The sequence below is a fragment of the Nannobrachium achirus genome, assembly GCF_963921795.1.
Source record: "Nannobrachium achirus genome assembly, chromosome: 1".
Lineage (NCBI taxonomy): Eukaryota > Metazoa > Chordata > Actinopteri > Myctophiformes > Myctophidae > Nannobrachium > Nannobrachium achirus.
In genome coordinates this window covers 10,533,292-10,560,952 of record NC_137810.1, presented here as the reverse complement: position 1 = coordinate 10,560,952, position 27,661 = coordinate 10,533,292, and the positions used below count along the sequence as shown (strand labels likewise).

General features: G+C 44.1%; 1 protein-coding gene across 1 annotated transcript; it reads right to left on the bottom strand.

Annotated features, from left to right (window-relative positions):
- Positions 1-939: 939 nt before the first annotated feature.
- On the bottom strand, positions 940-27,661 carry cracd (capping protein inhibiting regulator of actin dynamics; the record flags this gene model as incomplete). Its single annotated transcript, XM_080722038.1, has 9 exons — positions 27,605-27,661; positions 24,724-24,885; positions 23,612-23,668; positions 20,072-20,293; positions 17,944-18,258; positions 13,266-15,273; positions 10,458-10,648; positions 6,766-6,925; positions 940-1,100 (listed from the first exon to the last, which is right to left on the bottom strand). The coding sequence occupies exons 1-9, from the start codon at positions 27,644-27,646 to the stop codon at positions 940-942; spliced, it is 3,318 nt and encodes a 1,105-aa protein (XP_080578164.1). The 5' UTR covers positions 27,647-27,661.

Here is a 27,661-nt window from a genome sequence, read left to right as displayed (position 1 = left end):
GTTGTTTCAACAATACGTTGTAAATCTGTCAGTTGAAATATCACCAAGGAGACAACGTAACGGAGAAGGCGCTTTTAACATTTCTGCGGTGCTGATACGAGGAAGAAAAGTGTGATTTCTGCTTTTCTACCGCAAATAGCCGATCTACAAGCCCACAACGCGTCGCAGTACGACGCATTTTGAGCTTGCATATCGGTCATTTTCATTACGCGACACTGCCACGCAACTACAGTAAGTATAAATGGCCCCTTAGCGAGGGTGGTTTGTGGTGTCGGGGTATTGTCAGCCCTTTTCCAACACTGCTCTGCAAGCTCTCCTCTGTCAGATAAACACAGAGCCTGTTCTATTTCAGAATACCATTTCTACTTCTCCTTCTTTGTCGATGAATGCGTGTTCGTAACTGCGTTGTGTTTTATAGCGCATGACCTATTTACAACCACGGTGATCGCCATTGGCTATAAAAGCGAGGAGGGTGGGGGGTGAGTTGGCTGTTGCAATTGGTCAGTCACGGCACCTCGTCATTGGCTGGCTGAAAGGGTCTCGCTTGTCCCTGACTGCTGCAGCGTGTTTTGGTGTCGACCGCCGCCACCTTTAGTTACGCCTCTACTGTATTGTCCTGCTGGGACGTGATGCTTTAATGTGTTTTGTATACAGTTAAGTGCATGCTTGCCAGTAGTTGCTTATGTATACATGTGTAACACTTTAACTTGATATTACAGTACATAATGCCAGCCAGTGTATGGTTATTAGGGTTGCTGGAGGATGAGAGCTTTGTTCCACAGGGTAGAGGGTCTGAGATGTGGAATTTGGAAGGAGGGGGGGGGGGGATTGATGTGAGTGTTCACGCGTGGGTCAGTGTGCAGTCTGGGTTACAAGCCCCAGAGGTGGGTGGTGGTGGTGGTGGGGGGTCCGGGGTGAGATGTTCTTTTGGGGGTGGTGTTACTTGATGATCTGCGGGCAGTCGCTCCAGGCTTTGGCCTTGCGTTTGGCCAGGGCCAGCCAGGCCGGCTCCGTGGACCCCAGGGGAGAGTCGGTGGAGGGGAAGCGCTTGGAGACCTCCTTCACGGACGGCGGTGACGGCGTGGAATCCGCTATCTCCACTGAAAAGGCAGGAAGAGGAGCGTCAGTCAGGATCTGAACTAAATGACAAGCATGCTCTTTTAACTACTTTCAACCTGCTGGCGCTCCTATGGGCATTTGCACCATTTTTTACAATGGAAATTACAGAATGCGCCTGAAAATCTCGAATGGTGTAACCACATTCAAAGAGAAATATATTGAATACTTTATCCACTTGAAGTGACTCATACATTTAATTTCTTTTAACTTTATTTTAAAATATAATTATCCACCTCTTTCCGTGAGAATTTACTGTTAAACTTCAGTGATTCTATTTGGATTAGTTATAATGTAAATTGACATTTTCTGCTGAGCAGATTTGGCTAAATTAAGCTACTAACACCTGCCTGTATAAACCTGTAGGCTATATTAACCTGCTGGAAGGTAAACAGTTAATCTCTTTGGCAAAAATAGCTGATCTACACGCTCACATTGTGTGGCTATTTTTCGGGGGATGAAAGCCCCATAATAAGGATGCTGGGGTTCAAATGTTTAAAAGTATAAGAAAATATTACAATAATAGTGTGCTTATCCACCTATATACCTGTATACCTGTAAGATAAACAATATTTACATATACTTAACTTATATAATGATTATTCATTTCATGTGTGCTTATTAGTCTAATTGTCTGTTAATTTATATTGATAATGAGCACCTTATCGATCCTGCTTATTGAGCCAGGCTTTTATCGAGCCCACTATTGAGGGCTTTCTAATATTTTGCGGAAAGATGTGAGACGACAAATTCTGAACCTAACTGGTATCTTTTTTTATTGGCCAGTTGTTGTGACTTTTGAGTTTGTGTCTGACCACCATCTATGAAGACGACACATATTATCATTAAAACAATCAATCATTAGTGTGCAATAACTGTAATCATTTCTTGATCACCTCTTGTCTCGATTGTTGAAACATGACCTCATGGGCCGCTATGCTCGATAACAAGCTTGATAAGCCCAAAGCTTATTGATACTGGGTACTCAATACATTTGTTATCAAGTTTACAGTGGGCCCTTGTTTCGAGCTCCATCCCAGCGGCGTCTGCTGTCGGAAATAAAAATATGAACCTTTCAAAGTTGCGTGTTTCATATAGCCGGGGACCCACAAGCCCAAGCTCAAGGAATAGGGTAGGACCTGTGATTTTCTGCCGTACTTTTTATTTCTGTTTTATCTATTAGTTTGGTCATTAAGGTCCACAGAATGAGAGGCCTGCTCTGAAAAAAAAGTTATAGCCATTTGTATATTCACTGTCCCATAGACTCCACTAGAAATATTAAAAAAATAAAAAAAACATCTGCTTTAAGTAGCATGTGAGGGGTCAAACTAGGGGTTCTTCATGATTCTGAATCCATTGCAAGCATTTGTTTTGCATGAAAAACATTCCTTGGGTTAACTTTCGCCAGCCCAAAACTGTGAAAAGTGGGAAAAAAGTGATGACTCATCATTTTTCACAGTTTTGGGTGGCTGAAATCTAGCCCAAGGAATGTTTTTCATGCAAAAGAAATGCTTGCAATGGATTCAGAATCATGAAGAACCCCTAGTTGGACCCCTCACATGCTAATTAAAGCAGACATTTTTTATTTTTCTAAATATTTCTAGTGGAGTCAATGGGACAGTGAATATACAAATGGCCATAACTATTTTTCACGATGTTCCCAGCAGAGCAGGCCTCTCGTTCTGTGGAACTTAATGACCAAACTAATAGATAAAACTGAAATAAAAAGTACGGCAGAAAATCCAAGGTCCCCTCCCATTTTGGTGACTGGGTCCCCCCCCGGCTAATAGGCATTATGCACTGGTGTCTGCCCTGGCCACACGGATAGCCGCGAATCATAGATTATAGTATGCCCTCAAAAAAAGTCTAGAACTCACCACTGCTCCATCCCTGACTAAAAGTCATACCATATTATGTCAGGGAGTCGCTCTCCATTCCGACATGTCGCCACTCTGAAATTGGGTATATGCATATACGCCATTTTGTTCTACTTCCGGGTGTCTTTCGACTTCCTTCACAGGTGTTACTGATGATACTAATTAAGGTTCTGTTTTATTTATTGTACAGTGGTTCTTTAATTTCAAGGACCCCCATAAACTCTGTACAAATGGAATCACAACAAATGGAAGCAAATGGACCCTTGCAGGTCCATTTGCTTCCATTTGTACACTCTCAGAGTTACACAGTCACACCTGTATGGGGACATTTGGAACCCACTCAAGGACACTTTGAGACCCACTGGTGTAGCAGAGTGTTTCCAGTGAGCCAACATGCACAATAGCAGCACCCTGACTCTGTTTGACCAGAATGGAACAGAGCCTTCATTAGTATCATCAGAAACACCTGTGAAGGAAGTCGAAAGACACCCGGAAGTAGAACAAAATGGCGTATGTGCATATACCCTGGCGACACTCCCATAGGGGTTAAGTTTAGGGTTAGGGTTAGAGATAGAGATAGGGTTAGTGTCGGAATGGAGACATGTCGAAAAGGAGACGTCATTATGGTAGTTAATGAAATAAATGTCAAATAATACTGTTAAAGAAATTGTCAAACATTGTGCTAATCCTGTTGGACTAAATTGTGGTCTGTATTTATATTTAATTGATTGATCTTCAATTTACTTAAAGGAGGACTTTGCCACTTTTAAACCCATCTTCATATAATAGGTCCTCACTAATGTTCATAATAAAATAGCACAATTCTTTTCTACTCGGTCCAAGTCTCCTAGGAGAGCTGTGGGAAGTTCAGAAATCCATCGTCTTGTGACATCATCATTTAAAAAAAAAAAATATATATATATGTATTATTTTATTATTGCGAGAACAATTGCTTCCACTATAACATTGCAACTTTTCAGGAGGAGAAAGCCTGCATTTTCTATTAGCTTGGATTCCCAATCGATGACGTCACAAGACGATGGGTTTCTGACCTGCCCACAACCTTCCTCTGAGGAAAAAAAAAAGAAAAAAGCTATTTTTTAGTGAGGACCAATGATATGAAGATAGGTTGGAAAAGTGGTGAAGTACTCCTTTAATTTGCTATCCATGAGTCTCTAGAATAGTACTTTGAAACAAACATGGTTTGGCGCCGCGAGGCTTCAGTGAAGAATTAGAGGTAAGGCAAAACATGAAAAAAATAAACCTCATCTCTTTTTCTAACAAAGAACCTTCTAGTTACAAAACACTGACTGTTCCACTGCATCACAGACATGCCAAAGATAAATGTGACAATGCAGTGGTGGAAAAACTACTCAAATGTTTTACTTAACCCATTCAGAACGGGTACACATTGTGTGTATCATTATTTTATGCTTTAACTATTGAAAAATAGCAGATATACAAGCTCACAGCGCGGCACCGAGTGCCGCGCTGCGAGCTTGTATATCTGCTATTTTTGAAAAATCGTGAAAATTTGAATTTTGACCAGATTCTATAAGTGTCTTTTGAATCCTTCTAAGATTTTTTTGAAAAACCTATGTTTCTGTGTCAGCAATCTGGCCACCCATCGTCAAAGAAAAGGTCCTTTTCACTCAACTGGAGCTCAGTTAGTCTGTTCTTGAGAGACTACTATGTCAGTGGTTCTCAAACCTTTTCATGTGAAGGACCCCCAAAATGATATGTATTTGGCCACGGACCCCCATCTAAAAAAAAATAGTTCCAGGGACCACCCAGAAGCAAAATTTGAGTTACAAACGTTCGCTTTGAAAATACACATATTCAAAGATTTGCACACATTTTCACGACTTTTTCAAAAATAGCAGATCTACAAGCTCACAGCGCGGCACTCGGTGCCACGCTGTGAGCTTGTATATCTGCTATTTTTCAATAGTTAAATCATAAAATAATGATACACGAAATGTGCACCCGTTCTAAATGGGTTAAGTAAATGTATCAATACCACAACATACTGTAGAAATACTCTGTTTGGGCACGGACACAACAAAATATGGTTGCCGGGTTGAGATGTAGTGGAGTAGAAGTAAAAGTATTGGAAATTGGAAATACTCAAGTAAAGTACAAATACCTCAAAGTTGTACTCAAGTACAGTACTTCAGTAAATGTACTTAGTTACTTTCCACCACTGCAACTATGGTAATTACTCACCCTTATCGGATTTCTTCACTCTCTTCAGTGAAAGATTAGAGGTAGGTAGGTAAAAAAAAAAAAAGAAAAAAACTTGGCAAATATTGAATTATGAATAAATAAGGCACAGCTTGACTGGTTCAATAGTGTGGTGGCCGTGATAACACATCACTCCAATTAACAGCAGCAGCCAATGAGGTATCTTGGTGTATATATTATACAGTACAGATCATCAGGCACATGCACACATAAGCCGGTTTTCCATACCACTTTTTAGCCCGACACTACACGACACGGCACGACACCGCACCGCACCGCATTTTTTATGTAGGTTTTCCACTACAGTACCCTCCCCTCCTCTCCTCCTCCCCTCTCCCCCTCCTCCCCTCCGCTCCCAAAATATATCGACGCCCCTTTCAACATACGGATACTCGTTCTCAGTCTGTAAACACAACGGAGATGCTAACTTGCGCTAATTATTTTTAGAGATGTGGTGGACAATGTTTTAGATGCCACACACTCACACAGGTCTTCATCGAGTCTTTACAACTATAGCGACGACTAACGTCGGGGTGAACATAGTCAAATAATAACTTTATTGGCCAAACCACACAAAGAAGAGTAGAGGCTAGTTGCGCTAGCATACATGCTAAGCTACAGTACAGTACATGTAGGCTAGCCGACACATTTGCCGTTGATAATTGCGACTCGCAACGATATAGCCTATGTCCACTGTTTGTGTTGATTAATGTTCTTGGTGCTTCGTGGTATCTCAACTGCAGGGCTGGGGAACACAATTCTTCCTAATCGTCCTCTTTATAAACAGATAAATAAAACAAACAGGCTTTGCTTTTATATTTGATTTGCAGCCGTGACTGCATACTAAAATCTGTCTCAAGTTGTTGTGTTGAAAGACACAGCTCAGCCGTGAGACTCTGTCTCTGACCAATCAGTATCAGCAGCGTGTATACGTCACTGATTTGGCCTCACTTAGCCCAGGCCGGGTCCACTCGAGAGTGGAGCCGTTTAAGTACCCCGTTAAGTACCACTTTCACACCACTCTACCCAGTTCCTTGTAGTGGAAAACCTGACACAAGTGGGCGGTGTGGTGTGGAGTGGTGTGTAGTTGGGCCTGTGGAAAACCGGCTATAGACATCAAAGGGGGCTTGAGCCCCTGCCCTTTTACCCGTCTCTAAAAAGTGCCCTCTCCAGACCATGAATGCAGTTTTTACTGAAGTGAAATAAATGCAAATGCCTTCTTTCCATGCCATATCTGAAGGCAACATTCAAGAGAATTGCCTTGTCCAAACTCTCCTGAACTTGAGTGCAGCATCTTATGTTGAAAGAATTGCCCTCTCTGTGTAGAAATCCATGCCGTTACGCCACATCTCCTGTATTGACTTGATTATTCTTAGTTCAGTGTGGTAGGCTATCACTCACCAAAAATAGCTGACCTCCAAGCTCTGCCATTTTCGATATTTTCACAAAAAGGCTCTTTTAGAAATTTCAGCCCCTGCCTCTCTAAGCACGTGCGTCTAGGGTACAGATACAGTAACTGATATGGTACCTGTGACAGAGCTGGGCAGAGTGTTGGCTTTCTTCAGGGGGTCTCTGCGGTCAAAGCGTCCCAGGAGACTGTCAGGTCTCTTGGGCTCCTCTGGCGTCCGGGCCTTGGAAGGACTGGGGCTTCTGTCCACTTTGCTGTCCGTAGGACTGCCCAGCGTAGCCTGTAGTCAGGATCAATCAAGGTTATTGGCTGAGTGCCTTCATACTGTACTACCGCTTAAACCCTCTACAACACTCTTTCCCTAACACTGGGTCAGGACCCATTCATGGGTCGTGACTACATTTTTATAGGTCCCTTCATTTTTTTGTTTCCTACATTTTGTTTTCTAATTATTGTTTCAAAACATTACCAAAAAAAACATTACCAATTTTTTTTTTCATGAATTAAAAACTAAATGTAATAATCTTTCCCGTAATTTCATGAAGAAATAAAAAAAACAATCGAATGAATTCCATAAATTAGGAAACAATAGTTGAGGAAGTAATGAAAATAGCCAATCTGCAAGGTCACAACGCGGCGTGAAGCGAAGCGTTGTGTGCTTGTAGATGTGCTGTTTTCACTAGTTTGGGTCAAACGTCTAGGGGTCACGGGCTAAAAAATTTGGGAACCACTGCTCTAGAAGTCTAGTCTTGACTTAGTACACTGGAACTGAGTTGGCTCTCTAATCTCTACTTGGACCACTTCTTTCTGTCTACACAAAATAATCTAGTCAACAATACCCGGCGGTGTGAGCTTGTACAGTGGCTATTTTTTACTTAAGTTCCCCCCAGAATATGGATGCTGGGGTTCAAGTGTCAAAGAAATAGAAAAGCACTAATAAAATGTAACAAGACTGCGGTTGCGTCCGAAATCACATACTAACGTACTACATACTACTAGTACACAGTATGCTATTTTCAGCCTACTATTTAGTAGCCTATCTAAGCATTAGGGTTTCACTTCGGACATACTAAAAAGTAATTTAGCATACTAAATAGTATGCTAGTTACTAACATACTCCAATGAACTCTGAAATCATACTAGACATACTGCTAACAGTAACAGTAAATCATACTAGACATACTGCTAACAGTAACAGTTACTAACACTATTTAGTATATCGTTGCTGTTGTGCAGCAACTTCTAATGTCAATATTTCAACCTTTTATGAATCTTTGTAAATTAATGCCCAAGAGTGTCACACAAAAGTAGTGAAAATAGCAGATCTACAAGCTCACTGCACGTATTGTGAGCTTGTAGATGAGCTATTTTCACTACTTTCATTGCAAATGAATAAATAAAAAGGAACAGTTTTGGACATACCCGACAGCAGCGATGTATGAGAATAAATGCGTTGGCCTACTGGCAGCATGCACAAGAAATGTGGCACTTATATCAGTCGTATCACACCATAAGAATATAACTATAAGAAATCTGATAACTCAGTGTTATGTATTTTAACCACTTAAACCTTATATGCAGGGACGTGCTGGCCATTGGGAAAAGCGGGACAACTCCCGAACGGCCGGTTCATTCCCGGCCGGTCCAGGCCAGCCATTAGGAAAAAATTAAAAATAAAATTTCGGCCTTCCATGTTGGGGACTGGGCGGCCAACCAATTAAATCGTCACTGTCGGGCAGAAACCTTGTATCTCTAAGTTTCTCTATGTATCATTTTTTTTTCGCAAAGCAAAGCCCTGCTTCATCAGTGAAAACAGCAGATCTACAAGCACACAACGCCTCGCACCGCGAGGCGTTGTGTGCTTGTAGATCGGCTGTTTTCACTAGTTTAAATCATTTTTTAAATTATAAATACAAAACAAACGGTTTTGGACATACAAGGTTTCCACCCGACAACGACGAAATATAACTCATGTAGGCTACAGTAATTGGCTACAGTGGCTTGTCACTTGTCATGATCTGAAATGGCAAATCTTTGAGTAGCAGCAGCGCCAGAGAGAGAGAGATCTCTCTCTCTATAGTGCGCAATGAGGGCCTCTACAACTCTTTTTCCCGGGCTGAATCAGGGGCCCAGCACGTCCCTGCTTATATGGTTGACCGGTGTCCCTCTGGGCTCTATACTAGTGCCGTTTCTGTTTTCTGTTATTGTGGGGGGGGGGGGAAGCTTTCACTGAAGATACTTAAAGGGATATTCCACTTTCAAAAAAACTTTTTGTCATTGTATGGTCTAATCAGGCTTGTATGAACACCCTGAACAGTTTTTAATTTTCTTCATTCAGTATTTAGATATTTGATGTAAATGTTATCTGGCCCTCCAGGCTCAGGGCCTCTCCCCACACACACTCATTGTAACTTCAAACTCCATTTTAACCATGATAGATTCATTAAAAACACCCATTATTTTTTCTGGTGACTCATACTACCCTCTTAATACGTGAGCAGGCCGTGTTTTTTCCATAACGTTTTTCGTGTATTTTTAATAATTCATTGGGAAAATGGAAAAAATTAAATACAATAAAAATATATAAAAAATACATGAAAAACTTTATGGAAAAAACACGGCCTGCTCACGTATTAGGAGGGTAGTATGAGTCACCAGAAAAAATAATGTGTGTTTTTAATGAATCTATCATGGTTAAAATGGAGTTTGAAGTTACAATGAGTGTGTGTGGGGAGAGGCCCTGAGCCTGGAGGGCCAGATAACATTTACATCAAATATCTAAATACTGAATGAAGAAAATTAAAAACTGTTTAGGGTGTTCATACAAGCCTGATTAGACCATACAATGACAAAAAGTTTTTTGAAAGTGGAATATCCCTTTAAGCCGATCCAGGAGCTCACAGCGTGTCGCAACACAACACGGATGCTGGGGTTCAAGTGGTTAAGTGTCCTGGTAGGCAGGCATGGTCTGTTACAACATTACACTGAACGTTGCAAGAGTCAAACGATAAGACCCTTTATATCAGATTAATCAAAGATTAATAATTAATAATTAATCATGATTCGTCACCCCGGACCTCACGTTTTGAGAACCAATGTGCTATACTAGAAACTCGCGCCGCAAGCGGCGCTCCTATCTAGCCCCCCTCGCCTCATTGTTGTCTCGCTTGCTCTTGCTCTCTCTCGCTCTCTCTCTCTCTCTCTCTCGCTCTTTCTCTCTCTCGCTCGCTCGCTCTTGCTCTCTCTCTCTCTCTCTCTCTCGCTCTCTCTCTCTCTCTCTCTCGCTCGCTCGCTCTTGCTCTCTAGCGAATGAGCGGACGGCATAGAGTACAACTACCTGACTGACAACTACCTATGAGTTGAAGTGGATGTGAAGTGGGCGTGAATGGGCTTGGAAGTGGGATGCGGCTTTTAAAGGAATGTATAAATAAGATACTGTGTGTGTGTGTGTGTGTGTGTGTGTGTGTGTGTGTGTGTGTGTGTGTGTGTGTGTGTGTGTGCGTGTGTGTACATAAATATACACAGTATACTGTATGTATATATAGCTAAAATCTCAAATTACACATATGCTTTCCCGGATTGAATGGGTTCATTAACTAATTTTGACAACAAAATATGGACTGAATGTAGTGATTCTGAGTACTGCACAGAAATTCAGTTTTGGGGCTAAGGTGGGTGTGACCATCTCTGTCCTCCTGGTGGGAATCACTCACTCAGGTGAAGTACATAAAAGAAGCGGCACTGAAATCATTTGACAATAATTATTGTAGACGGTAAGCAGAGCAGAGGTACAGTTACAGTACAGTACGTACGCCGTCTTTCTCTCGGGACTGCTTCTCGGCCAGCTTGGCCTCTCTCTGGCTGCGTCGGTCGTCGCGGCTCTGCTGCTGCTCCCTGAAGCCCTTCTGCTTCTGCAGGGCCAGGGTGATCCACAGGGGCCCCACCTCCTTCTCTGAGGCCCGCGAGCTGTCCAGAGAGTGTCTGCTCTGTAGCGACGGCTTGTCTGTAAGGAGACAACGTGAACCCGTGTCACTTTCATTTACCGTGACACACTGTACTGCAGAATAATAATAATTATTATTATACATATATATAATGATAATGATAATGCATTTATTTGTATAGCACTAGGGATGGTCCGATCAGGTTTTTTGGAACCGATCAGCGAGCACCGATCACAAAAGTTTGATCACCCGATACCGATCAATCACCGATCCGATCAAGTTATTATTTATATTTTCTAAATGTTAATGTTTTAACTTTAATTCATTCATTCACTCATGAATTCATTTATATATTTGCCTTATAGTTATTTACCAGCATTACTAAGTATTTATTATCATAGCAGCTTCGCGTGCACGCCCAACGTGCGTTGTAAACAAATCGCGGACATTACCGATGCGGGTGGGACCGAAGCGACGTACTGTAAGTAATAATACTTTTACTGTAAATACAGTAAGATTGACGGTGCTCACCGTCAACGGCACCATGATTTTAACCCTTTAAATGCCGGTGAGGATCGTCAACGGCAGCAGAACTGTTAAGGATAAGTTTTGATAGACTACATACAGTATATGTATTCATACATTCATTGTTGATATGAGTGTTGATAGGCTACAGTATATATTCATATCCATATACCAGTAAGACGCCCTAAGGGGCGAGGTCGCGCAGGACGGAATTCTTTAGCAAGTTCGAGTTCCGGTTGGTTGTTTAAGTTTGACAAAATGTGGACAAAATATTTCCCCAAATATGGATATGACTGACGTCTGACATCATAGATGTCTTATGTTATAGACCACATGAGACTCACACAATATATCCATATATGGGCAATCCAAGCTATGGGCTTAAAATTGATGACATCAGGGATCTCCATATATGGGCATACTTTATTCATTTAGTTTCAGGATTTTGATTTACTTTTACGGTGCTTCTCCTGAGCTTAAGGATGAATATTTGTTATTGTTTTCATGAATGCAAACCTAAATTATGCTTATGCAAACATCAAGTGTATAATCCACTGCAATGTGTCACTTTATCTTATCTCGTATTTCCATACATCCATGTCTTTCTTTGACTCCATAAAATCTAAACTATTTGCTACATGAACTAGTGTACATGAACTAGTGTCTTATTACCTTGCAGGCAGACCTAACACATACTAGGACCTCAAACTCCTCTTTGGTCTCTGAAGCGTTCATTCACCAACGGTCCTTGATAAAGATCCATGGCTTACTGCAGGGGTTTCCAAACGTTTTTGTCTCAAGGCACCCCGTGAATATTTTTTTTTTAAATCCGAGGCACCCCTACATTATAATTTTCACTCCCAGCACCTCATATTTATTGCATATCGTTGTTGTCGTGTGGAACCCTTGTATGTTCAAAACCGTTTTATATTTATCATCTATAAAATGTACTAAACTAGTGAAAACAGCAGATCTACAAGCACACAACGCCTCGCGATGCGAGGCGTTGTGTGCTTGTAGATCGGCTGTTTTCACTAGTTTTGTGCGACAGAGGTTTCTGCCTGACAGTAATGATATTTTAGTGATTATGTTGCGAGGAAAACGTTGAGATAATAGTCATTTTAGTTAGAAGTGACCGAAAATAACTGTGTACTTCAAGTTTAAAATGATACTGAATATTTTTTCAAGTGTCCAAATAAATTCCAAATATTATCAAATGATCTCGAGGCACCCCTGGACTGCCGTCGCGGCACCCCAGGGTGCCCCGTCACCCACTTTGAAAACCCCTGGCTTACTGTTCAGTGTAGACTGGAGTTTCCTTCACACATTTCTCTTTGCAAGGTCAGAAAGGCATCTGAGAAAAGCATGTTGGCCTGGCTTATACAGTATGACATTAAAACTCTCTCCACCTGCTACAGTATGCTCAATTATGCTCATTTAATGGAGTGTCATTGGCATTTATTTGGAGGCAAACTTTACATGCTATCGTATAGACTTTATTGCAATATAAATTGAGACCGAAAAGGGATTTGCTTTAGTGCAGCTCAATATGACAAAACTCAAACCACTTAAAAAATCAACTCATGCTAAATTAAATGAGTACCTATGATCCTTTAATCATAACATTAAGAAATAATCAATGATATGTTAATAGCATACGGCATGCATTTTAAATCAGAAAATGACAACACACTTAGTGGTCTAAAGCAGTGGTTCGCAACCTGTGGGTCGGAACCCCCAGGGGGGTCCCCAAACTATTTGTGGGGGTCCCCAGATGGTTAACTTAATGTGCAACACTGTTTTCTCACTCAACAGTAAATAAACCAACATAAAGTTTAAGTGTATAGAGGGTATATGCACATTTCCAAAGTGACAATTTAGGGGCCTTTTAATACCTCTAAAATGACAAATGAAACATTGGTCAAATTGTCAAAGATCAGAGTCAGAAATTGTGAAAATAGCCGATCTACATTCTCACAACGCCTTGCGTAGCATGTAGATCTACTATTTTCACAATAGAACCGTGTTATACAAAATGTAATTCCTCAACTCTTAGTGCTCGTCAGGGTGGGGGTCTCCAGTTCAAATATGATTATTTTGGGGGTCACGGCCTGAAAAGGTTGAGAACCACTGGTCTAAAGGTACACTGACCTTTCCGGAGGAGCTCTGTCTTCCTGTCTGTCTTCTCTCTCCAGGGGATGTTGATGGAGGGGAAGAAGGACTTCTTCTCCTTGGGCTCCTCGTCCGCCGCGACATGGCTGCTCCTGCGCAGCTGGGCCACGGCCGAACAGGACTCTTCGTCCTGGCCGGGCGACTCCGCCGGCCCCCCTACCCTCTGGGTCGTACTGGCACGCACCGTTTTGGGGAGCGGCGACGGGGGCGGGGTGGCGGGCTTCGGCAACACGGCGGGTCTTTGGTAGAGCAGCGGTTTGGACAGCGCCTTCTCGCCCTCGCCGTGCATGGAAGAAGTGGCGCTCTGAGACCTGCCCGACTTGGCCCGCAGGACGGCGGGGGAGGCGGCCGCGTGCGAGAGCCTGCTGCCCGCGCTCTCTGGATGGGGGGACACAGGGCTCGACTTATCCGAAAACACAGAGGAGCAGTCGGAGTCCGGCTCTATCGGCGTGAGCGGGGAGGGGACCCCGTCGAAGCTGTCTCCCGCGCTGTACCGCTTCTTCCTCTTCTCGGTGGACTGTTCGCTGTGAAAGCGGAGCGAGTAGTTGGTCCTCCTCAGCTTTATGCCAAACGGAGAAGGCTTGTCCTCGCCGCCCTCGCCCCCTCTCTCCTCCTCCTCCTCCTCCTCGTTGTAATCCGAGTCCGCTGCCTCGCCCTGGCTCCCGTTCTTCACCTCCGCCACTTCAGCTTTGGACCCGGGGTTGGGAACCAGGAAGGAGGGGAGGTCTTTGGCAAACATACACTCCTCCGAGCCTCTCTCCGCAATGCGGACCGTTTTAGCCGCCCTGCTCTGAGCCCTACCGCCCGGGCCCGGAGAGGCCGACGGGGAGCTGCAGGGGGCCTCGGGCGGAGACCCGTCCTTCACTCCTTCCCTGACGTCCACGTTCAACAGCTCCGAGTTGCGATTCGAGTCTCCGAACTTCTTCTTCGCGGGGGTGATGGAGAACTTGGCGTTGGCAGACATGGTCTTCCTGAGGTTGCTGTGGGGGAAGGGAGGCTGGTTCAGGTCCTCGCTGCTCGGCCGAGTCTGGTTCCGCCCGGGCTCCTGGTATTCGTCGTACTTGCCTTCCTCGGCGCCCTTGAATATCTTGGACCGAATGCTGGCCCATTCCGCCAGGACGGCGGCGCTGGACTGGTCCGTGGCGGGCCCCGAGGCCTCGGTGAGGGACTTGGTCTTGGCCGACTTGCGGTCGGGCGAGACCTTGTTGCCCTTGTTGGCCAGCGGCGAGCCCATGGCCCTCTTGTCCTCTCCCAGGCCCAGCAGAGACTTGCAGGCCGTGTCCTTGATCTGGTCCATTTGGACGGCCGTGCCGCAGAGCTGGGCCCCCGTCACCAGGATGGCCGTGTGGGGGACGTACTGCGAGGACGGCAGGTGGGCGTCTCCTCCCTCGGAAGAAGAGGAGGTCTTGACGCCCTCCGCCGGCTCGGCTGCCGCCGGCCCGCCGTGGTGAACAGAGGACGCCGCCGACACGGGCGTCAGGTTGACCTTCTGGAACAGGATCTGCTTCTCCCCGGAGGAGGACACCTTGAAGGAGAAGGGCTTCTGGCGCTCCTCCATCTCCCTCCAGCGGAGCTCCTCCGCCCTCCTCTTCCTCTCCTGCGGGGGCTTCTGCTCCTCCTCCTCCATCTTCCTCCTCTCCTCCGCCTCCAGTTTCACCTTCACCTCCATCTCCTCCTTGAGCCTCCTCTGTCGCTCCTCCTCTTCTCTCAGTCTCTTGTTCTCCAGCTCCGTCCGCCTCCTCTCCTCCTCCTCCGCCTCCCTCCTCTTCTTCTCCTCCTCCTCCCGTCTCTTCCTCTCCTCCTCCTCTTTCCTCCTCTGCTCCTCCAGACGCTTCCTCTCCTCCTCCTCTACCCGGCGACGCTCCTCTTCCTCTCGCCTCCTCCTGGCCGCCTCCTCCTCCTCCCTCCGCCTCCGCTCCTGCTCCTCTTGCCGCCTCCTCTCCTCCTCCCTCCTCGTCCTCTCCTCTTCCTCCCTCCTCATCCTCTCTGCCTCCTGTGGTGGAGATGTATATGACTGTGTCAGTGTCAATATGTGTTTTAGGGCATTCACCAAATATTCGAATATCAAAGTCATTATTCGACGTTGTTCACCGAAAGTCGAATATTCGCTTTTTTTTTTATTTTTTTTATTGTTTTCTCTTTAAAACATTATAAAGCTTGGCGAGATAGGAAGTCATAAGAATGAGTTGTCAATGCCCCTGGTGGATGAATTTGTTAAAAGGATCCCTGGCTAATACGACAAATATGCCTTAATACATTATAATTGTCCTCTATAACTACAATGTGAAATTAAAAACACCTTAAATATTTTATTTCTTCTAGAAATAGCTAATCTTTCACTTAACAGGGGAAATGCCTGTCACAAGTTGATGATGTCATAAATGTCATGTGTGATCTATCCCTATGGAATTTATGGCATGCATGTGCAAAAAACACATTTAAAATATTGATTTGATGCTCATATTAACACCTTCTAAGCCTGGCCGTACTCCCTCGGACTTCCTACTGGGTCCCATCAGCCACACGTCTATTCCCGGACTTTTGATATAAATGATAATAATAAAAAAAAAAAACATCGGAAATTCTTCTCTGTGTCTTTTTGGAGCTATCTGAAACGGTTAATATGCTCTGACAGTCATTTTCTGGTGCTGGGTGTGATACTCCTAATATCCAGCAGGCCACGCCGTTGACCCACATTCTGGATGGATGGCTGGCCAGGCGTGTCCTCATCCTCTCCCCAGTGTTGAAACTCAACAAGAAGCTCAAACAAGATGGCTGGTCTTTGTCTCTGTTCGTGGATCGCGGTTTCAATCACGTTCGGGTGCCGCTTCTCTATCGCTCCTTTCCCTGCTTCGCCGCACGTAAACGAATGGAATTGATCTCCCCTCCGCCTCGCCAAAGTAAGATCGCCGACCTCTGCAGGATGAATATGTACGCTGTATCGAGCACTCCATTACGTGTTGTTATCATGTGGGCTTTGTTTTTTTAAAACATGTTTGTAAATAAATGGCTTATTTCTTCGGCGCTACCTCTGTTCAGAGGGTTCTGCCGCGGCTTGCAACGTGTTAACCATAGGAAGTATTACGTTTGTTTTTATTTGCACATGCATGCCATAAATTCCATAGGGATAGATCACACATGACATTTATGACATCATCAACTTGCGACGGGCATTTCCCCTGTTGAGTGAAAGATTAGCTATTTCTAGAAGAAATAAAATAATTGAGGTGTTTTTAATTTTACATTGTAGTTATAGAGGACAATTATAATGTATTAAGGCATATTTGTCGTATTAGCCAGGGATCCCTTTAATGCTCTATACCAGGGGTTCTCAAAACATTTACTGGAGGTCCCCAGTTCAAACATATTTGAACTGGGGACCCCCACCTTGACAAGCACTTGGAATTGTAGGTATTACATTTAATGTGACTTGGTTCCACAGATAAATATTGTGAAAATAGCAGATCTACATGCTCACAACGCCTCGCGTTGCGAGGCGTTGTGAGCATGTAGATCGGCTATTTTCACAATGTTCGCCTCTTGCTGAGTTAATATTTGACAGTTTGGCCAGTCCTGTCGAATATTCGACTATTTGAATACTTTGAGGTCGAATAATTTGAATACTAAAAATCACTATTCGTGAATGCCCTAATATGTGTACTATTATGTATTCGTAAAACCTACTCCACTAGTTAGTTACTTCCCACAAATAATGACTTGACAGCAGCTGTGATCCGAACAGCTTGCCGACTGCTGACTACGAACCTCACCAGTCCATATATGAAAGATCTCTGTAAAAACCTGTATCTTTATACTCTGTCCACTAGACACACCTGCAGCTATTCCTGTGACACTGTTCTGTATAAGTTTTACAATTTAGGCATTTAGCAGATGCTTTTAATCCAAAGCGACTTACAATAAGCAGGTAATACATCAATATAATAAGCAAACTAATATGTCAGTAGATCAACAACAATCCAAGAAATGCATATGAATATCAATCTAGAAAAAACAATAACATAGGTAGACCACGCATCTTATCAGTCAAAAACCTTTCTAAACCCAAAAATGCTATCTAGCTTCATGTGTGGTCACCGAGGGAAGGGAAGTGTTACAGTAGTGCTATGGGTTTAGGTGGAGTCTGAAGAGGTGAGTCTTCAGTCCACGCCACGGCGGAAGCTAGGGAGTGAAGGTCTTTGCACACTGCTGCTTTTTCGGGCCGAATATCGGAGTGAATTTCGGAGTGCGTGAATAAAAGAATCAACCTCACGTTATGTCAATCACGTTTGCACACTGCCACCCGTTTCGTATTTATTTTCGGACCAGGGTTGATTTTTCCCGATTTTCGCAGCTGTCGCACTGAGTCCCTTGCTCTCTCTCTCTTTCCTCTCTCTCCCCCGGATTTCCAAAACGCAACGAAAACACGCAGTGCAGTGTGCAACCACCTTGAGTCTGTAGTTCTAAGTGCAACAGGGAGTTTATTCCACAGTTTGGGGGCCAGGAGGGCAAATTGTCTAGGACGAGTGGATTTTTGTCCCGGGGTTTTTAGCTCTCTAATTTGCTGTTAATAAATACAGTATATTGTTCATATTCACTCTACCCTTGTGGAAATTCAAATTCTACACCGAAGTAGGGTTTTCGAAAATCTATGACAAACCTCCTCCCTCTGCCTCCGCTCCTCCTCCTCCTTGCGGAGGCGCTCCTCCTCCTGCAGCCTGCGGCATCTCTCCTCCTCCAGCTCGCGCGCCACTCTCAGCTCCTCCGTTCTCCTCCTCCTCTCCTCCTCCTCCTCCCGCCGGAGCCTCTGCAGCTCCTGCTCCCTCCTCCGCCGCTCCTCCTCCTGCAGCCGCTGCTTCTTGGAGGTCTCTGGGGAGCCGTAGGGAGGAGGCTCCTCGGCGGCGGTCCTCTGCTGGCCTCCTTCAGCCTCCTGCTCCTCCTGCAGAACCCCGGGGAGAGACACGCCCTGGAGATCCTAGGAGAGAGACCAGGGCTCATCAATACCGGTATGTCCCAGGGCTTGACATTAACTTTTTGAGGCACTTGTCCTTCAGACAAGTACATTTCCCATTCACTTTGTTACAAAGGTCATTTGTCTGGATAAAAATGTGACATTTCACAGTCATTTATTTTTCTGATTTTCTTTTGTTTGTTTTTGTGACGCAAACTGCTCTTACATTTCACTCTGTGTGTCAGCCAAAAAGAGACATTAAGTAACTGATGTCACAGACAGAAAGGCCCATACAAGGAGATATGCACGTGTGTCAGCCAAACAGATTTGCACAGATCTCCATGTACTGTATGGAGATCCAAATGTATTAGCCAAATAAATTTGCAAAAGAAAATGCACAGATCTCCATGTTATCCTATTATCCATGTTACTAAGAGCCACTTGTTACTTGTAACAGGACAAGCCTTAATGTCAAACCCTGATGTCTGCACACAGACAAATGTGTCTGTGGCAAGACTTGGTCTTTTTTTTTTTTTTTTTTTAGATTTTTAGTTTTACACACCATTTTGATCATAAGACCCAATTACTGAACCAAATCTCCCGGACCTCCTCAGTATGACACTCGTTTACTGCAACACTATGGCACATTATGACTCGGGTCCATTTGGTTCACTCTCAGAGTTACACTCTCAGAGCCCGGTGCTCAATATGTCTACCTGAGCAGCAGAGATCAGCTGGATGAAACTGAAACTGAATTTCCCCACGTGGGATTAATAAGGTCTACACTTTTTACTTCTTACAGCAGTCGTCCTAAAACCTTACCATGTCGAGTGACCCCCAAATTAAAATGTATTTGGTCGCTGATCCCCAACTGAAAATATTTTGTGTCAGAGGACCAGCAACAACATTTGTGTTGTTATTCTTTTAAATGTGTATTTTCAAATAGCCGATGTACAGTTTATAGGCTGAAGTAGTTAAACCGATTGTGGATGCTATATTAACTCATTTCATAACCAGAACCAGTGTGTTACAGCATTTTACCAGGAGAGAGTAAGGAATCGTTACTTCCATTTCCGCGATCACAGAGCACAGAATCAACAGATAAACATCATGTACAATGAATATTTGGATATCGGTCATATTGGTGATTATATCATGACTGAGTAGCCTTACAGCCCCGGATTCCATCAACCCATTTAGGCCTGAACACATTATGACACAACATTTTATGCTTTAAATATAAAAAAATAGTCAAGCTCACAGATCGGCACCGAGTGCCACGCTGCGAGCTTGTAGATCTGCTATTTTTGAAAAATCGTGAAAATTAGAATGTTGACCCGATTCTATAAGTGTCTTTTGAATCCTTCTAAGATTTTTGGAAAAAACCTATGTTTCTACGTCAGCAATCTGGCCAGCCATCGTCAAAGAAAGGGTCCTTTTCACTTGAACTGGAGCTCAGTCAGTCTGTTCTTGAGAGACTACTATGTTAGTGGTTCTCAAACCTTTTCATGTCAAGGACCCCCAAAATGATATTTATTTGGCCACGGACCCCCATCTTAAAATATCTAGTTCCAGGGACCACCCAGAAGCAAAATTTGAGTTACAAACGTTCGCTTTAAAAATACATATGTTCAAAGATTTGCATACATTTTCACGACTTTTTCCAAAAATAGCAGATAGCAGATCTAGCTTTAACCAGTGAAAAATAGCAGATATACAAGCTCGCAGCGCGGCACTCGGTGCCGCGCTGTGAGCTTGTATATCTGCTATTTTTCACTGGTTAAAGCAGTCAATAATTCTAGGCCCTAAATGGGTTAAAGGTTTACTGGACACACACCTGTGTAAAGCGCCTGTGCTTGCGGGCCACCCTCTGATTCTTGGGCTTGACGGACAGCTTATGCTTGGCGGCGGCGTTGTCGAGGCGCGGGGCGGCCAGCGGAACGGAGTCCAGGTTGATGGACTCGATGGTGCCGTCGGGTGTAATGACTCGCCTGGACCGGGGCGACCGGACCGGAGTGCTGTGCTGGGCCGGAGCCTGGACCTCCTGGGCTCCCTGGACCTGCAGTGGTGGGTGACACCCAGTGTTGTTGTTTTTGACAGCAAATTTTGATTTAGTTTTTAGTCATACATAGTCTTTTGAATAAAATGTAATTTAGTTTTAGTCATAATTTAGTCACCTGAAAAGTTTTAGTCTTAAGCCCTTTGCACACAGGCGCGTTTAACCGCACGGATAAAACGGACAATTTCATTTTTTTAAAAGAAAACAATGATTCTCTATGACCTCATGCACACCGGGTCCGAATTAGCCGTGCGACGAGTGGCTGCCGCCGTGCGTTTTTTTCTCGATCGAACCCAGTTCGATTCGTGCGTCTTGTCGCATGCGGTAAAAAACTCATCACTCCTTTTATGACTCCTTTTTGGATCCGCAGCGCCGATTCCGCACAGCCTTGCACACCAAATCCAATGCGTTTTATTCATGCCGCAAACGAAAAAAACGCAACTGTCCTGTGTGCAAAGGGCTTTAGTCTAATTTTGGTCGACTAAATATCATGAGATTTTCGGCGACTAAATCTACAGTTGATTTAGTCGACTAAAATGTATTTTGGCAGGCCTTGATGGCATCGTAATGACTGATTTTACACTTGGTTGTGTGCTGAAAATAGCAGATCTACAAGCTCACAACGCGTCGCAGCGCGACGCGTTGTGAGCTTGTAGATCGGCTATGCAACAGATCAGCATGCAACACATGAGAGCAACCAAACATAAAATGACTCTCTTCTCCACTAGTGCCTCCCTAACGTTTTAGTCTAGTTTTTATTTTGTTGACGAAATTGTCAATATATCTAGTCTTAGTTTTAGTCATCACAGCTTAATTTTTATTTCGTTATTATTTAGTTTTCGTCAGTGAAAAAAACCCAGTCGACAAACATTTTTCGTCATAGTTTTAGTCGACGAAATCAATACTGGTGAAACCATCATGAAACCTTAGTTGACCATTAGTTGTGGGCAGGGACGTGCAGACAATGTTAGAGAGGCAGGGGCTGACATTTCCAAAAGGGCATTTTGGAGAATAGCAGACCTCCAAGCTCAGAGGTAGGCTATTTTCGTTGCTTGATACCACACTGAACTAAGCATAATCAAGTCAATACTGGAGGTGTGGCATATAACGGCATGGATTTCTACACAGAGAGGGCAATTCCTTCAACATGAGATGCTGCATTCATGTTCAGGAGAGTTTGAACCAGTCAATTCTCTTGACTATTCTATCTCTACGTACTATTTTTGAACATTTTAGAAAAATCTTGAAAGCGTGAGATCTACCGATTTAAAGGCCATTCACGCCGAGCACAATAACTATAACTATAACTATGAAAATATAGTTTTAAAAGTCGTCCTAAGCCAAGTGGAGGGCAATGTTCACACCAACATACACCATAATACAATGGTGAAGGATATAGTTGTAGTTATCTTTACAGGGTTCCCACACATTTTTACCAATTAATTTCCAAAACCTTTCCAGAATATTTAACCCAATTTCCAGGACTATATAACAATAATTCATCTCAATAACAGGTCGCGTACTCCTATGCGCAATGCCCAAAGACAGGTAGTGTATGCCAGTGGTTCTCAACCTTTTCAGGCCGTGACCCCCGAAATAATCATGTTTTAACTGGGCACCCTGACGAGCACTAAGAGTTGAGGAATTTTGTATAACACGGTTCTATTGTGAAAATAGACGATCTACATGCTCACAGTCACAACGCCTCGCAACAGATCTGCTATTTTCACAATTTCTGCCTCTAATATTTGACAATTTGGCACATGTTTAATTTGTCATTTCAGAGGTATTAACAAAATCAATAACCAAAGACAATGCATAGCTATTTTTTCCAGGACCTTCCAGGATCCTTGATCAATTCCAATTTTTTAAATATTTTCCTAATTGCTAAATATTTCCAGGAATTTCATGACCGTGGGAAGGAACCCTGTACAGTAGTTGTGGTTATCTTTAGTTGTGGTGCCCAGTGGGAATGGTCTCAGGTCTTAATAGCCGGGGAGCCACAGGCCCAAAAGCTCAAAGAATAGGATGTTACCTGTGATGTCATGACATACTTTTATTTTTTGTTTTTTCTATTAATTGGGTCATTAAGGTCCACAGAATGAGAGGCCTGCTCTGCCGGAAATCCTGCGAAAAAAAGTTATGGCCATTTGTATATTCACTCCATCGACTTCAATATAAAGGAAAGAAACACACCAAAAAAAATATGCTTTAAGTAGCATGTGAGGGGTCAAACTAGGGATTCTTGATGATTCTGAATCCATTGCAAGCATTTGTTTTGCATGAAAAACATTCCTTGAGCTAGAAAACGGACCAAAATAACGGTGAAAAGTGATGACTCATCACTTTTCACAGGTTTGAGAGGCTGAAATCTAGCCCAAGGAATGTTTTTCATGCAAAACAAATGCTTGCAATGGATTCAGAATCATGAAGAACCCTTAGTTTGACCCCTCACATGCTACTTTTTTTGGTGTGTTTTTTCCCAGTATAGTGAAGTCAATGGGAAACTTTTTTTCGCAGGATTTCCGGCAGAGCAGGCCTCTCATTCTGTGTACCTTATTGACCAAATTAATAGGACAAACAAAAATTTGGAGTATGTCATGACATCACAGGTCCTCTCTCATTTTGGCCCAGTGGCTCCCCGGCTATAATGGGTCACTGGGCCTACCTGGGCCTGCTGGCTCTAGATAGAATGGTCTCAGGTCTTAATGGGTCACTGGGCCTACCTGGGCCTGCCTGCTGGCTCTAGATAGAATGGTCTCAGGTCTTAATGGGTCACTGGGCCTACCTGGGCCTGCCTGCTGGCTCTAGATAGAATGGTCTCAGGTCTTAATGGGTCACTGGGCCTACCTGGGCCTGCCTGCTGGCTCTAGATAGAATGGTCTCAGGTCTTAATGGGTCACTGGGCCTACCTGGGCCTGCTGGCTCTAGATAGAATGGTCTCAGGTCTTAATGGGTCACTGGGCCTACCTGGGCCTGCTGGCTCTAGATAGAATGGTCTCAGGTCTTAATGGGTCACTGGGCCTACCTGGGCCAGCTGGCTCTAGATAGAATGGTCTCAGGTCTTAATGGGTCACTGGGCCTACCTGGGCCTACTGGCTCTAGATAGAATGGTCTCAGGTCTTAAAGGGTCACTGGGCCTACCTGGGCCTGCTGGCTCTAGATAGAATGGTCTCAGGTCTTAATGGGTCACTGGGCCTACCTGGGCCTGCTGGCTCTAGATAGAATGGTCTCAGGTCTTAATGGGTCACTGGGCCTACCTGGGCCTGCTGGCACTAGATAGAATGGTCCCAGGTCTTAATGGCTCACTGGGCCTACCTGGGCCTGCTGGCTCTCGTGGACCTGCTGCTGCTGCTGGGCTGCCTGGCCCTCCTGCTGGAGGAGACAAACACAACATGAGTCATCATGTGTTCCTACTGAATTCTGCCCCGTCAGCATCCCTCCCTCCCTCCCTTCCTCCCTCCCTCCCTTCCTCCCTCCCTCTGCAGCTCAGCACTGAGCAGACGCTGCTCTCAGAGGAGTTGGATAACGTCTTTAGTCAGTGATTCTCAATCCTTTTCATGTCAAGAACCCTCCGGTTTTGTAAGGCATTAAGCCACGCCTCCCCATTCGATAGACTTTTTTATCGCTGTGACCCAGTCAGTGTGCACTGTAAAAGGAATTTGCTCTGAGAGTGTACAAATGGAACCAAATGGACCCATAAGGCTCCATCTGGTTCCATTTGTACACTCATAGACTTAGAGACCAACGGTATATGTATATATTCGGTTCCGTTCACTTAGCTGGGGACCCCTTTAACCGGCTCAAGGACCCCTGAGGGGTCCCCGGACCCCTTGTTGAGAACCAGTGGTCTTAAGGGCCATTCCCACTGTGTGCTAGTAATACAAAAATATAGTTTTAAAAAGTGAGTTACTAGGCCGGAGTTATTTTATACTTTAACTATTGAAAAATAGCAGATATACAAGCTCACAGCGCGGCACCCAGTGCCAGCTGCGAGCTTGTAGATCTGCAATTTTTTGAAAAGTTGTGAAAATGTGTGGAAATCTTTGAATATATGTATTTTTTAAGTGAACATTTGTAACTCAAATTTTGCTTCTGGAGGGTCCCTGGAACTAAATATTTTTAGATGGGGGTCCACGGCCAAATACATATCATTTTGGGGATCCTTGACATGAAAAGGTTTGAGCAGCACTGACATAGAAATATATATATATATTTGTTTTTTATATATTCAAAGACAAATTTTCAAGATTTTTCAAAAATAGCAGATCTACAAGCTCGCAGCGCGCTGTGAGCTTGTATATCTGCTATTTTTCAATAGTTAAAGCACAAAATAATTGTGGCGGAGGCCCGCAGTGAATCCTTGTACCCACTACCCAGGGCCCAGTATTTGGTGCGAGGCTCCTGTTAGCGGCCCTTGCAGTCGGTACCTTTGGCTGTGGTTCTGCCGGTGCCGCCTCCATCTGGGCCAGAACCTTCACAGGACTCTGAGGAACCTCCTCCTCCTCCTCGTCTGAGCTGCCCTCGTCTCCCTCGCTGCGACGCAGAGACGGAGGCTTCTGGCCAAACTTGATGCTCTGTGCGATCTGCCTCTGTGTGATGAGGATGGACACAAAGCTGTCATTTCATTCATTTGTGCCATGTTTCATTTGCATCATCATTTCTTAATGTTGTAATATAAATTGGTTCACCATTTTGAGCTGTCTTTTTGTTTTGTCTTGTGTTGTTGCTATGTATCGGTTTGTGTTGCATTTACGGTAATTTGTTTTGGTTTAATTGCGACCGAAGGTCGCAGTCTACTTTGAGAAACACCACAGCTTGTTTTTATGGGTTTCTATGGGGTTGCCGCTCTGAGATCACGCTCTGGCTTCACTGTGATGTCACACTAACAGAATCCCTTTTATACCCATATATGGAGTTCCCTGATGTCATCAATATTAATGATGCCCTGTTAGAGAGAGCCCTGTGATGCCAGGGGGACCAAATCCCTTTTATGCCCATGGAGATATGGAATCCCTGTAATGCCTGGGGAACAAATCCCTTTTATGCCCATATATGGAGATCCCTGATGTGTCCACAATGCCTGATGTCCACATTGTGTGGCGTGACCTTGAGACCTTGTCACCCTGAGGCGTCTTACTAGTAATATTTTAATAATGATGTAATTATTGTTCATTCCAGTGTAGATTGGTATTGGTCCCAGATATGCTCAATATGAGTACAAATGGAAACAAATGGACCCATCCATGTGGTCCCATTTGTACACTCCCATAGTCACAGACCTGTAAGGGTCCATTTGGTCCCATTTCTTTTGTACACTCTCAAGAGTTGCAGGCACATAAGGGTCTATTTGAAACCTTCTTGGTCCCTGCCATTGATAAAGGGTGACATAATAGTAGAGCAGTGGTTCCCAGACCTTTTAGCCTGTGCCCCAAAAAGAGAATTTAGACATTTGCCCAGGACACAAACTAGTGAAAACAGCAGATCTACAAGCTCACAACTAGTGAAAACAGCAGATCTACAAGCTCACAACTAGTGAAAACAGCAGATCTACAAGCTCACAACTATGTGAAAACAGCAGATCTACAAGCTCACAACTAGTGAAAACAGCAGATCTACAAGCTCACAACTAGTGAAAACAGCAGATCTACAAGCTCACAACTAGTGAAAACAGCAGATCTACAAGCTCACAACGCATTGCTTCGAGCCACGTTATGAGCTTGTAGATCGGCTATTTTCACTATTTCGTCACAACATTTGTGTTCTAAATTATGGAATTTCTTTGATTTCTTCATGAAATTACTGAAAAGAATCATTGAATTTAGCTTTTAATTCATGAATGAATTATGCTTTTGGGGATTTTTTGAGGGGGAAATGTTTTGAAATAATAATTAGAAACAAAATGTAGGAGACAAAAAAATGTGGGGACCCATAAAAATGTGTCCGGGACCCACAGATGGGTCCTGAGCAGGGGCATAGTTCTGCCGATTTAAAATGATTCCAATACGGAAGTAAAACTTCCTATGATTGGCCGCTAGTTGCGCTGTCCCCCCCCCCCCCCCCCCCCCCCCCGGCCGATCGCAAAAAGAATTGTTCTCCATTGGACCCCATTCATTTTCCCCATTTGTTTTCTAACCTTAATTAACACTTTCATACATACTTTATGGTTCCTATCGCTAGTTAAAAATTGCCTTTCAATCACAATGATATGCGTTTTGTGAAAATAAGGTCCCATTTATGTTAAAATTGATGATAAAGTTGCGGGGGGCGTGGCCAACTAAACTGATACCAGCCGGCTGTGTTCTTCTTCGTGTGCTGTATTTCGGGAGGCTCCGACCACATTCTCCCATGTATCTCTGTGGTTGCACGTGACCGTTGGCAACCAATAGCATCCTCTGGTGCCTTTACAATCTATGATGGCAACACCCATGCCAAGGACCCATATTGTGTCATTTGCGCTGCATAGAAACCAATGGCTTCGCTTTGTCCATATCTTTATACAGTCTATGGTCCTGAGCCAGTGTTTGGGAACCAGCGCAGTAGAGCAGTGTTTCTCAACCTTTTTTCTGCATAGGCACACTTTTCATGTCCCAAGAATCCATGGGCACACCAACATAATACGGTGGGTGTAAATATCGTCACTGTCGGGAAGAAGAAACCTTGTATCTCCAAGTTTCAAATGTGTACGTTTCTTCGCAAAGTAAAGCCCTGCTTCATCATACAAGGCTGTCGCACAACAGTAGTGAAAACAGCAGATCTACAAGCTTGTAGATCGGCTGTTTTCACTAGTTTAAAACTAGTTTTTTAAAGCTAGTTTTTTAAAACTAGTTTTCACTAAAAAAAAGATAAATACAATACTGGCTTTCAAGCAGTTTCAAGGGGCACACTTGACCCTTCTCAGGGGCACACCAAAGGTCCCCAGGCACAGTGGTTGAGAAACACTGCAGTTGAGTAAAGCCCGGATCAGAGTCTACGGTGGAGAGCTATCCACCGCAAATTTGAGGTGGAAAGCCTTCCACCTCAAGTCAGAAAATAAGTGCAGGCCATCATAGTACGCCACGGTGGAGTCCTATTCACCGTGACTGACTAGTCTAGATTGACCAATCAGTGAACGGGGTGTAGAGCCTGTCTGTCTGATAGTAAAAACAGAGAGATATGTTGGGACTCGCGGTGGAAAGCTCTCCACCGCGAGGAATGATGTAACGTTGTAGTTTCATGACTCAAAAAGACTCGAAAAGACTACACCGCGGTGGATAGCCTTCCACCGCAGACCCGACTATGATCCGGGCTTAAGTCAAACAGCGAGCTCACCTGCAGGTTCCTGACTTTATCAGAGACGTTCTCCTGGGACATGGTCTGCTCTAGGCA